Source organism: Haliotis rufescens, unplaced genomic scaffold, assembly GCF_023055435.1.
Source record: "Haliotis rufescens isolate VD_foot unplaced genomic scaffold, xgHalRufe1.0.p SCAF_9, whole genome shotgun sequence".
NCBI lineage: Eukaryota > Metazoa > Mollusca > Gastropoda > Lepetellida > Haliotidae > Haliotis > Haliotis rufescens.
The window spans coordinates 16,910,313-16,925,806 of record NW_025964383.1 but is presented as its reverse complement, the minus strand read 5'-3'; the positions used below and the strand labels follow the sequence as shown (position 1 = coordinate 16,925,806).

At 38.8% G+C, this 15,494-nt stretch overlaps 1 protein-coding gene across 1 annotated transcript in view; it reads right to left on the bottom strand.

The window, feature by feature from the left end:
* Nucleotides 1-484: 484 nt before the first annotated feature.
* LOC124119714 (glypican-6-like) overlaps nt 485-15,494 on the bottom strand; it is a 109,139-nt gene continuing 94,129 nt past the window's right edge. Inside the window, exons 6-8 of the mRNA XM_046482317.2 lie at nt 12,687-12,961; nt 9,640-9,815; nt 485-5,181 (exon numbers count right to left, since the gene is read on the bottom strand). Of these exons, the coding sequence (XP_046338273.1) occupies nt 4,859-5,181; nt 9,640-9,815; nt 12,687-12,961 (774 nt within the window). The 3' untranslated portion in view covers nt 485-4,858. The remainder of the gene's footprint in view (nt 5,182-9,639; nt 9,816-12,686; nt 12,962-15,494) is intronic.

Here is a 15,494-nt window from a genome sequence, read left to right as displayed (position 1 = left end):
TGTAACCAGCTGCTCTTGCTCCTTCTTAAAGTTCCTGGCCCTTCTCCAAACTAACAGGCCGACAACTAAATGGTGGAGGCCATGCATAACAGAAGTGGGGTTTGTTTGTTTGTTTGTTGTATAACACTGCACTCCGTAATACTCCAGCTAGATGACAGCTGCATGTAAATAATCAAGACTGGACCAGACAATTCAATGATCGATTGTGAACAGCAATCCACACTGCAATCCAACATGACACCAAGCCTGACCAGCTAATCCATTTGGAGAAACTATGTACAGGTATACACTTTAATTTGTGGTAGAAATTTAAAAACAGTAATACCAGTATAAGGTTCACTAGCCTGTGTTGTCATAGTTTGTGTACATAGCTGAAATATGGAGTCCTGCCAGTACTGGATGAGATCCTATTGGACCGAGACGAGAGAAAACAAATGTTGACATAATAATCATCAACCAAGCAAAAAGTACAAAACACCAAGTATAATCATAAATAATTTGTTTATTCCAAATGGTTCATATACATGACTGCACTTGAATGGTGGGCTATTGGTGTCCTGTTGTTATGATAGAAAATTAGACCAACTAAAGCATGTCTCCTAACAACATGGCATAAAAAAGACAATGTGGAGACCTGTCTCTTTTGACAGCAATAGTCTTAATACATAAAGGGTTAATGCTATAGCAAGTTGTCAGGATGCTAGTCAGAACCTCAACAAAACAGAATCCGTAAGGTGTTAATCTCCCATTTTTCAATTATAAGGTGGCACTCGTATGCACTTTGATAGCTGTAAACTTCAAATTTGGTCTGAAGAAAGGGGAGACAACTGATGAGTTTCTGGTCCTATATGGTGACCTATATCCTTTGTTAAATGAGGGGCAAAAACACTCCTCTTAAAACATTAAAGAATATATAAACAAAGAATTCGTCATCCACCGACGGTAGACATAATTAAATATATTTCCAAAAGGGTTGAATACAAGAAGGCAGTTTAAGAGAGAGAGACAAATAATCTGGTAGTACATTCAAGATCGAGACAAGATCTGAGAGGGTTACGACCATTGTGTAGGATCTAATTAACATCATGACAATCCAAGCCAGCATATCACCTCCGTACACTTGTTGCCATCACGTACAGCAAATTTACCCTGAACAATTTTATTTGATTTATGATCTGGCAATTCTGGTGTACAAAGAGCAACCTTACATGGTAGTGTGAAATATACACATGTTCTAAACAAGACGTACATGTTCCATGTGAGTCACTTACATTCAGAACAACAAAAAGGGGTGGAATATAACATTAAAAATCTATTTCAAGCTCTTCACCTGTGCCTTACAATGACATATGCTAAACATTGGAAATTAAAGTGACAATTTCAAAACTAAAAGACACCCCTTTCAATGTTTAAATAATTCTTTGTAAGTTTACATTGACTTGAGACAATATCTAGATTGTCTACAAGGTCTATAGTCTATGTTTGGTAGCACACTGTCATTATTGATAGATATATCCATATACAAAGCCACTGTACAAACAAGCGTCACTCATAAACAACAAATGACTGGTTTTCTTCCTCAAAACCAGTCAATGACATTCAGACTAACAAGCCATTCCTTTCACCTCCCTTGCTTAGAGGGGGGACATTCTTTTTACCTCCCCTTATAAATCCCATATATTGTAAACACTATATAAATAATAGAATTAAATTATTGTTATAATTTTTGGCATCTATAATCAATCAGCATAAAAATTTCTCCTAAGAAACTTTTGATTAAAAATAAAAATTATCAAAAAACCTTTGACTTTGTAAACCATTTTCCAAAACACTTCCAGTGTATAACATTCAAAGAAAGTATTTAAACATGTCCGACAATCGCCATATAAAGTGGAAAATTCCCACTAAAAGTCTATTTCGGGAAATTGTCATTCTGAAAAAAAGAGGATAATATTTAATGAACATATAGTGCTTTCATTCGGAGCAGTGGAAACATTGTCTATCAGAATACTTAAATAAACATGACACAGAATACATGAACATTGGAAACACTATCTAGTGATTAGATCTGTATCTCCTCAACACATCGACTTTGTACAAAATAGTCTCATAGTAAGTATACAATATTAAAACGGCTCCAAGCTATGGCCACCTCTCGGGAGCTGCTTCTTCAAAGTCGAACATATCATTCTGTTGAGTAAAACTGCACAGGGACTTTATCAAAAGTTCACATAATATTTTTCTCAAACGAAAACAAGACTGGCTATCAAAGCATACAATTCTATTGCTCCATATATCTTGTTACTATTTACCAACACTTGGTTAAACTTGACCCACTTTTTTAATGATGAAGGCACTTATCGTCCTGTACACATATTATGTCTTCTTTTTTTGCTCATAAAATGCTTTTTAAGTGTGCAAATGACAAAAGAACTTTTGACACATTCCCTTTTTAATTTCATGACAAAAAAACAGCTTTGACACAGTTCCTTGTTCAATTTTAGGACAAAAGAACTTTTGACATGTTCCCTTGCTAAATTTTAATCAACATGTAGCAAGTTTTGCCTATCTATGGACTTCATTCTAGCATAGTGTAGTACACATTACAAAACCATGCTCCACAATCTGTATACACAATCAAGTAGCTAATGATGACAGGTTACAAACAATCAACTTATACTTTGAAACTAGTCACAATGAATGCCTGGTTACGATTTAGTCATTTGTGGTTCAGGTAACGTAAATCTCCAGTCATAACACCTGCAACCTGAAGCATTTTATTACACCTGTAACATGTAATATTACTAATCGTCTTTAACCCATCTGCTGAACCATCAATGACACATTACCTGAAACACAAGATTTTAATTGACCTGTTTAACTGGCATTTCTAAAGGATTTTAATTTTCTTACATATTACTTATTTAGGCCTTAATTTTTTTAAATAATTGGTTTACAGATTTTTTGTGTGCAAAATCCAGGTCAGGTAGGTTATGACATTTCAGTTTTTCTCTTAGAATTATATAATGACAATGTGTTCAGTGTTCCATAACTCTTTAATGTATTCCATGTTTTGAACACATAAGTATACATAAGGTGGATTTCAAGGCCTTTCCAATGAATTTTTTATCGATCGTATTTCTTTTTCAGTAGATCTGTGAACCAATTATTTAAAGAATGACCCTATATGATTTGTTACCATAATACCCGGTAGCAAAGGTTCCATTTCACTTGTATGATGGCCGTAGGGGCGCCACGATCCAAAATATTGTCGACTTCTATAACCATCCTATTTCTTTTCTTTCATCAATCAAAAAAATATGAAAGCAAAAAATTCAATTTTACAAATCTTTTTTTTAATTTTTGTCATAGGCATTTTTCGATCATATTAAATTTAATTCAGAGTGTCATGACTTGTGAAAGTGACCTTAGATAAATCTTGTTGACTCTGCAACTAGACCGAGGTGCAATCACGCCACGACTATTTGTGACATGGATTGTTTGGAGAGTTACGTGTATCGTGACACCCCACATGGGTATAATATCATAAACCTACCTCCATACACACGGACACCTTCACATTACCTTGAATACTATAGGTACTATACACGTTATACATACAAGAACAATACATAGGTAAATATACCTTAGGATTTAAAAACTCATTCTTTTAACAATTTAATGCTGTTTAACTCCTCAGGATTTGAATTATCATAACAGGTTGTAAAATTAAAAGGGATAAAAAATGCAAATTACCCGATTTTTTTGTGTGTGGTCTTCATTGACATACAAAACATACATGTAAAGCCATTTAAGAAACTAATAAACATATATGAAATAAATGTATGGTCTCGGCATTACATAAATGCTCCCCACCCCCTTTGAGGTAAGTTATCATTGTTGTAGAAATGTGGTGGGGTATATAGCAACTTAATCCCCTGTTACCATGGACACAGGTTGCCATGGAAACATAGATGCCCTTTTCGAAACATGAGGTCTTGTGGCCAAGTCTAACTGGTTCTGTGCGCCAGGCAAGCTCCGATGGGTTTCGTTTTGATCTTAATTGACTGAGTAGTTCAATAGGACTAATGAGTTGAGAATAGTCAGAGGTAGTTGGCTGTTCCGTTGTTCTCCCCTGTAGAAGTATTTCCACATGTAGCTGTTTGTCAGTAGATTGGTTGGAAGAGCTTGCCTTTTAATACACCAGTTGGTAACTAACACACTGTACAACCAGGAAGATGATTGTCTTAGTAAGTCGTTAGGAAAACGGCAGAATTGTGTGACCACAGTTCTCTGTCATCCTCCACATTAGGGCTACGCCATCAACGTCATCTGCAGTGGTGGACTTGGGTCAACCATACTCCTCGTAATCGACAACATCTTCGTTGCAATCCCAAACATCACTCACATTATTGGTTTGTGCCTCATTTGCATAATAAACGGCTAGTCCTATAACGTCACATATACACGGTCATCTAGAATAATAACACATGGACAATCTAGGACTCGAAAAAAATTGGAAAAATATTCACAGCACAATGTTGTTTAAATTTATCCAGATTTTGTACATTTTTGGCGCACCTTTTGATCTTCGCAATTCAGCCCTTATAGTCAACTCAATCACTTAGCACTTGAATGAGAAGGGGTCCTCGCTATCACGTCCTACAACCAACCCAGCATAGAATGTCCAGATTGACGCCCGATATCCGTACAAATGTCCGTACGTCACACCCGCCCGTACAGAGCACCAGACACAATAGTTTAGGCACAATGTTGACAGTATTGCTTTCGTTTGTTGTGGATTTTTTGACAACCAAAATAATCGAAAATTCTGTCAGGATTTGCAGAAGAGTCCTCCTCAGCACCACAAGTTTTGAAGCACTACCTGTCCTCCCATCACCATCACTAACGTAAACACTGAAACGGTATACACCACAGAGCCTGAGTCATCCGGCGTCGTGGGGTCGCTGGGCCTCGTCGGCTTCCTTGGTTTCCCTCCGTTGACACTGGGTGGCGGTTTCTTTGTTGTTTTCCTCCTGCCACCATTCGATTTGGGAATATTATCAATGTCGATGTTATCGCCGATGGAAGGTGGGTCGTAACCGCCTCCTGAACCACTGCCGTGGGTGTCCTCATCATCATCACCGCCGCCGCTGCCGCTGCCACTCATGCCATCGATATCTACGGGAAAAAAGTCCGGAATGAATGGGAGCAAGCTTTACAACACAACCTCGAGTCATTTGCTAATAAATATATTGCAAGTGATTCTGTGGCATTTCATTGGCTAAACAAGCAACTTTCTTTTCATCTTGTTTAGCCCAAAAGAAAAAAATAACTAGGCCATGCCACTAATGGTCTACTGTTTCCTGATTGGCTGATAATAGAATGGGCGAGGCTTGTGTCACATTATTGCGCTTAATTCGTACAGGTGTCTATAACTTTTTGATGTGGGAAATAAGCAGTCTATAAGAACTGACTTCAATATGTTTTTGCATTTATGGAGGGATAAATGTAAAGTAAAATATTGAAGTCAATTCTGTGGGATCCTTAATGACAAGCCAATATCTCTGAGAGTGAGTGAGAGTGAGTGAGTGACAAGCTAACGCATTAACCACTAGGCTACCCGACCACCCCCCAATATCTCTTGAGACATTATGTCACAAATACACAAGCATATGATGCTGGTTACCCTAGCAAAAATATTGAGGCAACTCTGGTATTCATAACCCCACTACAATGAGATCCTAGGATTTAAGGGACACAACTCAATTTTTAACCTGACGTTTTGGTGCCTAGTTTACCCTTTCTGCAATATGCTAGCCCATGGATGATAAGTCCATGGATGTGTAGTAATTCTATCCTCATAATAAGCAAGTCTAGATGTGTGGACAGTACAGCTAAGGACTCCAGTCTCGTATGGTGACAACTTGTTTTTATTATTTACATAACTAAGATTTAAATTAACAATTATTGACTTGCCAAGTCTAGCAATATGTCTGTGACCTAAGTAAAATGAAATTGTTGGCCTAACAATACTACATTGCAGCTGACCCGTGAAGATTCGGGGTAGAAAAGGTCTTCAGCAACTCATGCTTGCCGTAAACGGCAACTATGCTCGTCGTAAAAGGCGACTAACGGGATGGGGTGGTCAGGCTAGCTGACTTGGTTTATACATCTCATCGGTCACAAATGCGTGGATCGATGCTCATGATATTAATCACTGGATTGTCTGGTCCAGACTTGATTATTTACAGACCGCTGTCATATAGCTGGAATATTGCTGAGTGCGGCGTTAAATGACAAACCAACCAACCAACCAACCAACCAACCAACATTGCAGCTGATAAAGTTGAGTAACTGAAGGGCTACTTTAAATGGTAACATCCAGCATGGTTCAGTGCTACTGCAACATCTAAGGCCCTGTTCTGATTTCCCTCCCCCCTCCCACACACACAATTCTCCTTGAGTTTTGAAATGCTCTTGAATTGAACCTTCAGTGTGTAGTCACTTTGGGTGTCAATTTTTGTGTATTGTACCAGAACTGTTGAACACAGAATGTAATGGAGGACGTCACTCACAAGACTTGTCACTCCAATCTTCTAATACCTACCAGAAATACATAAGTGGGACGGTCACGCCTTCCTCTTACTATTTCCCCCTTCAAGCGATGCTGTCAAACTTTGACATTTCCACAAATAACCTAATTTCAAGATATCAGAGGAATTATTAATCATAAGAGGCCCCATCTTCTCCCGAGTTTCCGTGTACACCCATCTTATAACCACTGTCAGGTTTCCGAATCAATACCATCACCGAGGGACGAGGTAGGACCTCTCCCTTAATTAAATTCATCAATGCTGTCAATGGAGATAATGTTCAATGTCACAAGCAGAGTAGCTGCCCTCATATCTCAAATGGACTCATCTTTGTTCATTGCATCTCCCCGTAATGGTAGGTGCTGGAGGGGTAACAGGTTGTGAAGGCATGGCAGGTGCTTGTCGCACTCAAAGTGGCAGCTCCACATAGCACATGATAAACCATTGATTTGTAATTGAAGATATCAGTAGTTCAGGGGATGCAATTAATCATGGAGATTGTTGAGCTGAGGAAATTATTTGATATCTCAACTGACTGGTGCCTAGTGCAGAGAACATTTCAGCCAGTCCCTCCATGAGAAACAGTGAGACGAGAAGCTATAAGGCTTACATGGGAACGGTGCACGAGAGGCACACGCTCTGGGAGACCAAATCCCAGTTTGTATCAAGCACATTATTAAGACCAAACTTGAGGTAATGAAATTCAGATTTAATAAAGGGCTTGCTGGTGTTAGGTGGGGACACTGAGTGATTGACAAACAATGATGGAATCCCAGTTAAGTCTGTTTATCTTTACAAGCAAATTTGTTATTGGACATCAGGGTCAAGCGTTTCACACTTCCTGGATGTATCTTATTTTCAAATATGTCACCCTTGACATTGAATTTTCAAATATCACTAATTTGTGCTTCGATATTTCATACAGGTACTTTTTTCTTTGAAATATATGTAGGGAGTATGTATTGCAACATGTCTTGAAGGAAAGGTTTCATTCTATGAATTTATTAAAATTCTTGTGGCCTAATTTTTTCCATTAGGTGGCAGCACATCCATGACACCTCGCCTTCCTGTCCCATCTCACCAATCAATACAGCTGCTAGAACCATCTTCCTCTATAATACACGCAGTCACCAGGCGATATTGGATTTATCACATGCCTGTCACACACTCAATATCGCCTAGGAATTGATCGATAATCACTCACACCACAAAAACTTTCATCCCCTCTACTTCCTATGTAATAAGGCATGTGATATATTTCATAGCATCATGTGCGATATTGGATTTAACCTCCCTCTATAACACATCCTCAATAATCAATAACAAAGATTGGATGCAAGGAAGGTGATGTCACTGATTTTCTGTCGTAGCAGCGAGCATCTCGGTCAAGCTGACTCCATGCAGGGACCATAGCAACTCAAGCAGTGCACAACTCATATACATGGAATTCATGGGAAAATACAATATTAATATTAGAAGTATTAATTGGAAACACATTTATTATTTGCAATTTGAAGACTATTTAGAAAACATTCTTTCTCTTTAATGTCACGACTAAGCTTCTTCCATCCCCTTAAAAATATTGTGACTAATTTATCCTGTTATGCTTAATAACAAAGCTTATGACATTGGTGCAAATTATCCTGTGTCAAGTGACTCACTGCATGTGCAGGTGTCTGAAACAAATTGGCTAGGTGTCTGAAATATTGGTCCTTTTTCTCAGGAGACAATGATGTACAGCCCCTTGGCACTCTGAGGCTGAATAGGATGTGAAATCCTGATTCCATTTACCAGTAAACAAAAGTAATACAGCGTTATATATCTCCATTTAGGCTTCATATTTCCATAAAACAAATGGCATATTGTATGTGATAAACACTTTTTGTCATAAATGATGTATGGATGGCACAGGAATGTCATAATGTACCGGCTCATATTGAGGAAAACTCGGACATAAAGAGGTAATTTGCCTCATCATCTAACATGACGGCCGTGGACGGAAATGTCAAAAGAATTTGCTCCCTTTCCACAGCCCTATCAATCAGCATCGATGGAAAGCAATTTTTTTCTCATTCAGTACAGAAAGAGCCACCGGTCTTTCAAGCTTGCATCATGTGTGTTACCATGGGAACCAAATTTCTCCCCATTCTTGTCAATATTTTTTAAAATGTGCTTAGTCTGCCTGAGGATAATCCCGTCTTTTGTGACGTTTCCACCATGTCAGTTTTTAGTCCTACTTTGCATTTGGTATCACTGCAGATCAAGTTTTTGAATTTCACTTGAAAAATTTCACTTGCTGTTCTTCTGGACATGTTTCATCATGACCCAAAATACCTGACACACTGCGGTCCCACTGGGCCAAACTATCCTGCACACAATTATTCTTATTTCTTCTATACAAAACTGTTTCAATTAATCTTGTTTATTTTTTAAACTACAAATTTATCCAAAGCTAATTAGTCTCTGTTGAGTTTGTTTGTTGTTCAACGCTGCAATCAGCAATATTCCAGCTGACCATGGTGTCCTGTAAATACTCGAGACTGGTCCAGACAATCCAGTGATTGATATTGTGTTTGACTGATTGTTTGTTGTTTAACGTCGCACTCAGTAATATTCCAGCTATATGACGGCGGTCTCTAAATAATAAAGTCTGGACCAGACAATCTAGTGATTGATATCATGGGCATCCATCCACGCAATTGGGATATGATGACATGCATCAACCAAGTCAGCGAGCCTGACCACACGATCCCGTTGGTCGCCTCTTACGACAAGCATGGGTTGCTGAAGACCTATTCTACCCCGGATTGATATTATGAACGTATGGTTGAGGTACGATGACACACTATCAGCCTAATCACAGCACCTGACCACACGATCCATTAAGTCACCTCTTGCGACTAGTATAGGTTGCTGGAAACCAATTCTAACCCAGAATCTCCATGCAGTGTTGATCATGAGTGATTACAAATACAATATCACTTTTGTCATAAAGGCTTTATCATTATGCTAAGAGCATCATCAATATCTGCAATATAGTTACCTGTATCAATCCAATCAACATCAAGTCCATTGAATGCACTCCTGAGACGATTGGTTATAAGCTGAAGCTGAATGATTTGATTGGTTACAACTGTGTTGGCCTTGGTAACGTCCACTTCCACTTCTGGATTGTTGATTTGATTGGTCACTCCATCCTTCTGGACATTAGGTATGTATCTGAAGAAGCATAGTTAAATACTGAATTGTAGTAAAACATTGTATCTGTATGAACTCAACAGTAGTACAATATTGTATGTGGCTGCTCGTACTAGTCCGGATTATGACAGTTTTCTGGTGCAAGCCCTCATTGTTTTATCCCCTTAATGCTGAGCACCAAACTGGGTCCCAAGCGCCATCATCTTTTGGTACGACATGGACAGGGATTGAACGAACCCCTGACCGGTAGACGCTCTATCCACTAGTCAATAACACCCTGTAACATAATGTCTACAAATATGTAACATTGTAAAACACTCCTGTTTACTTGTATCAGAATGTGACAGGTTTAACAGCCTACTTAACTAATGCTTCATGAATTCAGATCACCAAAATAATTTTACTTTTCATGTTCACTGGAAGCTACCGGGCTAGACACAAATCCAGTCCATCAACATCTCATTGACAGTATTAGACGTCATGTAAATTTAGATTTTAACTAGTCTCAGATCTATCTTACTGGTAGGTGTCTAACCCAGGTGACTAAATAGAAAATTTGTCAAACACTTTGCATTTGAATCATCAAATATATATAAATTGGCAACGAAAGAGAAAAACTAGTCTTTTATTAATGGACCACTGACAATCAGTGATGACACCAGGTGTTCGCATCGAGGGTAAGCATGCTTTCCCCTGCTGCTTGCACCCACCATGTACACAATTTGCATAAATTATTTACCGCATTCGACGTAATAAGCGCCCCGCACTAATAAGCGCCCACGGCGATATTTGCTAATATATTGGCTAGTGAACAATCCCAATTGGCACCCCTTCCAATTGATCAATGTACACAATACTTATATTCTCGTATCATACGTGTGTTATATGCATCCTTAATCATGGGAAATTAAATTCTGGAAAAATATATCTGTCGTATATAAACATTTCAGGCTGTCAGCATAAACCACGAAATTTACGACCTTTCAGCTCTGTTGTTTTTCACCAAAATAATTTTCTAATAAGAGCCCCCTATGTCTAATTTTGAGAGCGCCCTGAGCGCTTATTATGTCGAATACGGTATTGTCTGATTCCGCATAGCAGAACTCCTGGCATGCAATGATGGACTGAACATAAACTAGACAATCCAGTGATCGATAAAGCAGAAAGTCCAGTGACACAACAGTGCATTTACTGATTTTGTTGAAACCAATAAAATTGTTTTTGTTGATTTTGAATTACGCCTGCTGTGTACATGTAGAGAGATACTGCTGCTCATAAGAAAAGGAAACGTTCAAAACCATTTCTCACAAAGCACTTTTTCTCAAATTGAATATTGTTTATTATCCATAAGAACTGAATTCACCTTTCTGGCACTGAACATGATCGTAGGTTTCTGTTAGTGGCTGAAAGAATTGTACTGTACTAACCCTACCAGACATTACACATTTGACAGTCATGGCAAAAATGAAAGAAAGAAAATCATTACGTGAAGAAAGAGGCGAGACTGGCCCTGCTCTGTGTTGATACACAGGCAGGCTAGCGGTTGACAGGCTGTCGATTACAGCACAAATGCCAATCAGCTAACTCAAGCAGGGCTGGAGAGCCACACAGCTATTTACCATTGGTGTTCTTGCTTGACTAACCTCCGGAAGCTGCCCACGATTGTAATTGTCGTTATTGAGACATAAGACGGTGACGTCACTTGCGTAAACTCTCCGTAAAAGGAAACCTTGGAATTACCTTTTTAAATTGGCTTATGTGTTAATCTTGGTCAAAAGCTTTTCAATCTCTATCGCATTCTGTTTACACCGTGGTTTTTGAAGGACAAAAATGTAAACAACCATACTAATTCTGGTGAACTAACTCTCGACACTACCTCTGGTCTGCTGGTCGAGGTGTAGCATATTTTCTGACAGACCAGTAAAATGTAAAAAATGCTGGTTCAGTGGTCTAGTCTTATTTTGGGGATGAACTAGGTGTGTGAGACTTTTGAAATCACCGATAGCTTGACTCTAAACTTTAAGCAAAGCCAGTAGCATATATACGCCTCTGCGCGGTACAGAGACCTTCTTTGATCAGAACCATTGTGTCTAACAGAGGCCCAACAGGACCAGTAGATTTTTCTATGTGCTGGTCCTTTCGACCAATGACAAATTTTGGTCAGTGTCACACACTGCAGTCACAAATACAAAAATAATTCGTGACTGACATACTGTAATATACAGTAATAATAATCTCCTTGATTCACACACACACTCCTTGATACACAAGTCAAACATACAAAGTAGTCACATGAAAATATGCCCAGTTCAACCAGGTAGGACATGACCTTGACTAACAATTCGCTGCACTCATGGTCCCCACCCCCCACCCTCCAATGTGTGATGGAATCAAACTTGCATCTGCCTCCTGGACAACCGTTCAGACCATGCACTTCCCACTTATGACAGCTTGAGTGACAGCGACAAATGAGATATACACGTTGTATATCACATCAATGTGGGGTATATCTTCAGTATAACACATGCCTGCTGGGATGCTTTTTGTCATAACAGACTTGATGCTGCTGACGTATTAATGTACATACCATTTCCTCTTTTTGCCTACATCATTTCTGAAGTAATATGTTTATTTAACATACACGCTCCGGCCAGGACAGTGGAATGCCCCATAATGCTAAGGTTCTTCATGAAATATTTTGACAGGAAACTTTGGGGCAGAAAGTTTTTTGGTTCTCACACATATTGTAGTTAACTGTTGAATATTCTAAAAAGTCTAATCATAATAATTGTTCATAAACATGGGCTTAAATTTTCTGTAAAAAAAATAATTATTTATTTTCCTTGCTAGATAAACCTATGTATACTTTCAGAATTCAAATTTGGTTTTTACTTTGCTCGGTCTTGTCCATTCCAGCAGTCGTTGTCATTCATCGGTGAAGCTGCGATGTTTTCATCGTTACACACGGTGTAGGGAAGTTGTACCCAGAAGTCCTTTGCCATTTTGACACGTTCTTTAATATCTCGTACAAGTCGATCCAGGCTGGTGCCAGCTGCTGTCGTTGGGCGTGCAGCTGCTCGATTGGGTTTGAATTCAAAGGTGTATTCGTAGTTCTCGGCTTCACGTTTCCTGCGACCGAGTCTGGGGGTACCACAACCAGCAAATATCTGGAACGGGAAAACAATGAATTAAGAAAAAGGTTTGATTTGAAGCTACTGCCAAAGTGTAGCCTTCAATGCATTTTAAGCAAGTGTGTAGCTATGGTAGCTCCTATACTTTAACACAGACTTTCAATAGGGGGCCCTGGACGAGACAGAGAGCTACACTATGTGTCACAAGTCTACCCCACAATATGATAATGATGGTAATGACCAGAGAACTGGGATAAGAAACCTACACAGCAGCTTAATGGGTGATACAAGCTTCATACCGGGCTAGGCTGATATTAACATTAGCCACTATGATGAAACACATATATATCCCAACAGGGGTCCCTCTAGCCTGTACACATCAATACATACAGTAAAAAAACCCGTAATAACAAACTCAAAGGGACTACCAATTTTTGTTCGCTATAACCATAGTTTGTTATAATCATAGATACAGTTTACATACAGCCAATGGCCCGGATGAAAACGTAAGTTTGTTATATCCGTCAGTTCGTTATATGCATTCGTTTTAAACATAATTTACTGTATATACAACAGATCACTACACACACAGCCTCTTTCACCACAACAGCTTTACAGCATCGAATCAACAGTAGAAATAACTTCAATTCAATAAAATAAATTATTTTTCACTTCATCAATTTATACTTTTAAGTTCCCCTTCAATGTTGAAATATCAAGTAAGATAATTATTGTATATTCTGCATGTTAAACACCCAGCTTCAATAAGCACCTCTACAACATGAACACACATGCCCTTCATGGAGTGGCACAGAGATTTCCTGCTGCTGCTGTGTCTTGTTATATTATTTCTATAAAGAATCTATTCTGTAGCTGAACCTGATTAAATGACGAGGCAATAGAAACTCCCTCAGAAGGGCCAACGTTGACTTTGTCAAACACGGTATCCTTGAAACGGGAAAGATGTTTAAGATTCCTGACTGCTTTGCTGTGACTACGGGAGACACATTCTCGTGGACACAACTCGTGGAAACTACCGTGTGACTTGTGACTGGTCCAACCACAATCTCACCTCACAGATCGTTCCTTATGTCAAAACATTGATAATTTCTTTGCTAAACTTGGTATATACAAAATAGAGGAAATCACAAATATCTTTTTCAAGTTCACTTTTCAGAGTATTTTAATTTCCTGATCAAATAACATAACACGCTAAATACCTTGTTTTGATTCACACACACATAAGGACTGATTCTGGATAACAGGTATGTGTTAATATTGACCGACTAGTTAACAGGATGGAAAAAGGTGTCATTTCTTTGAAACACTACTGAGTCATCCTTAAGCAAAGATGTGTCATATGTTAGGCTGATTAAACATTTTCTACCTGCCTTATATTGAGGTTGATTCAGAACATCCCCTCACTATTACACCATGTTGACTGACTGTCAAGTATAGCAACAGAAACACTTGGGGACAGGCGGTTTACCGAACAAACAAACCCAGCACGTTTGTCAGACTCTTCACTGTGGAGGTAGGAAAGGTGCAACAAAAAGGACCCATCTCCACTTCCTCCCAGTTAACACACACAAAAGTCAAACCTAAAATGTTGTGTTTCTTATTCTGCACTCTTACATACACCTTGTACTTCATGAATGATTCGTCCGTTTACAAAACTATGTACTCAGAAGAGAAATATTTGATTTTTTGGGGGTGCTCCCCGCGCTAGAGAATGTATGTACATTTGTTGTTTACTTGACCTTATTCTTTAAAGAGAGGTCTGAATTTTTTCACAAGTTAATACGAGGCACACAGAGAACAAGCATTGGGGAATTGAACCGAGGATCGTACAGTGCTGCAGTGCATGCCAGACAACTGTGAAACCTGCTCTACACAAAGCAAAACAACTTTTAAAAGTCTGACATTTTTACTGATTATCAATACTTGTAAAGACTGAACATTTCCATGGCAGTTGGTGTCTCACAGACACGGTCATCCAAGAAGCCATGTGGTGATAAATATCATTTTATTACATCTGAAATTTCCATGCGAGTGAAACATTCATGTACAGTTTCTAGGAAACTTAAACATCATAATAGACATCCAATCTCTTTAAAAGCCATCCAATCTTGTACAACTTCCATTCTAATTTTTTAACATGACAGGGCTAGATTTAAGGAACTTGACTTAGCTTGTACCAGGTGCATGTTGACATGGAAACCAACCCAGTTGCACCAGACAAAAACCTGGTTGCACCCTGGTCCCATACGTTTATCAAAGTTGAAACATGGGCCAGTCTGCTGTCAGTGTCACCTTAATAATGACGCATTGTTGTACCCACAGTTAGATGATGTCAAGCCCAAGAAAGCATGACAAATTGCACGTAACACAGGGATTTGTGATGTAGTATGGTAAATCAACCTTAACAGAAGTTTTGGTTTTGGTTTGTGGTTTAATGCCGCACTCACCAATATTCCAGCTTTATGACGACGGTCTGTATATAATCGAGTCTGGACCAGACAATCCAGTGATTGATATCATGAGCATCGACCCATGCAATTGGAATGAA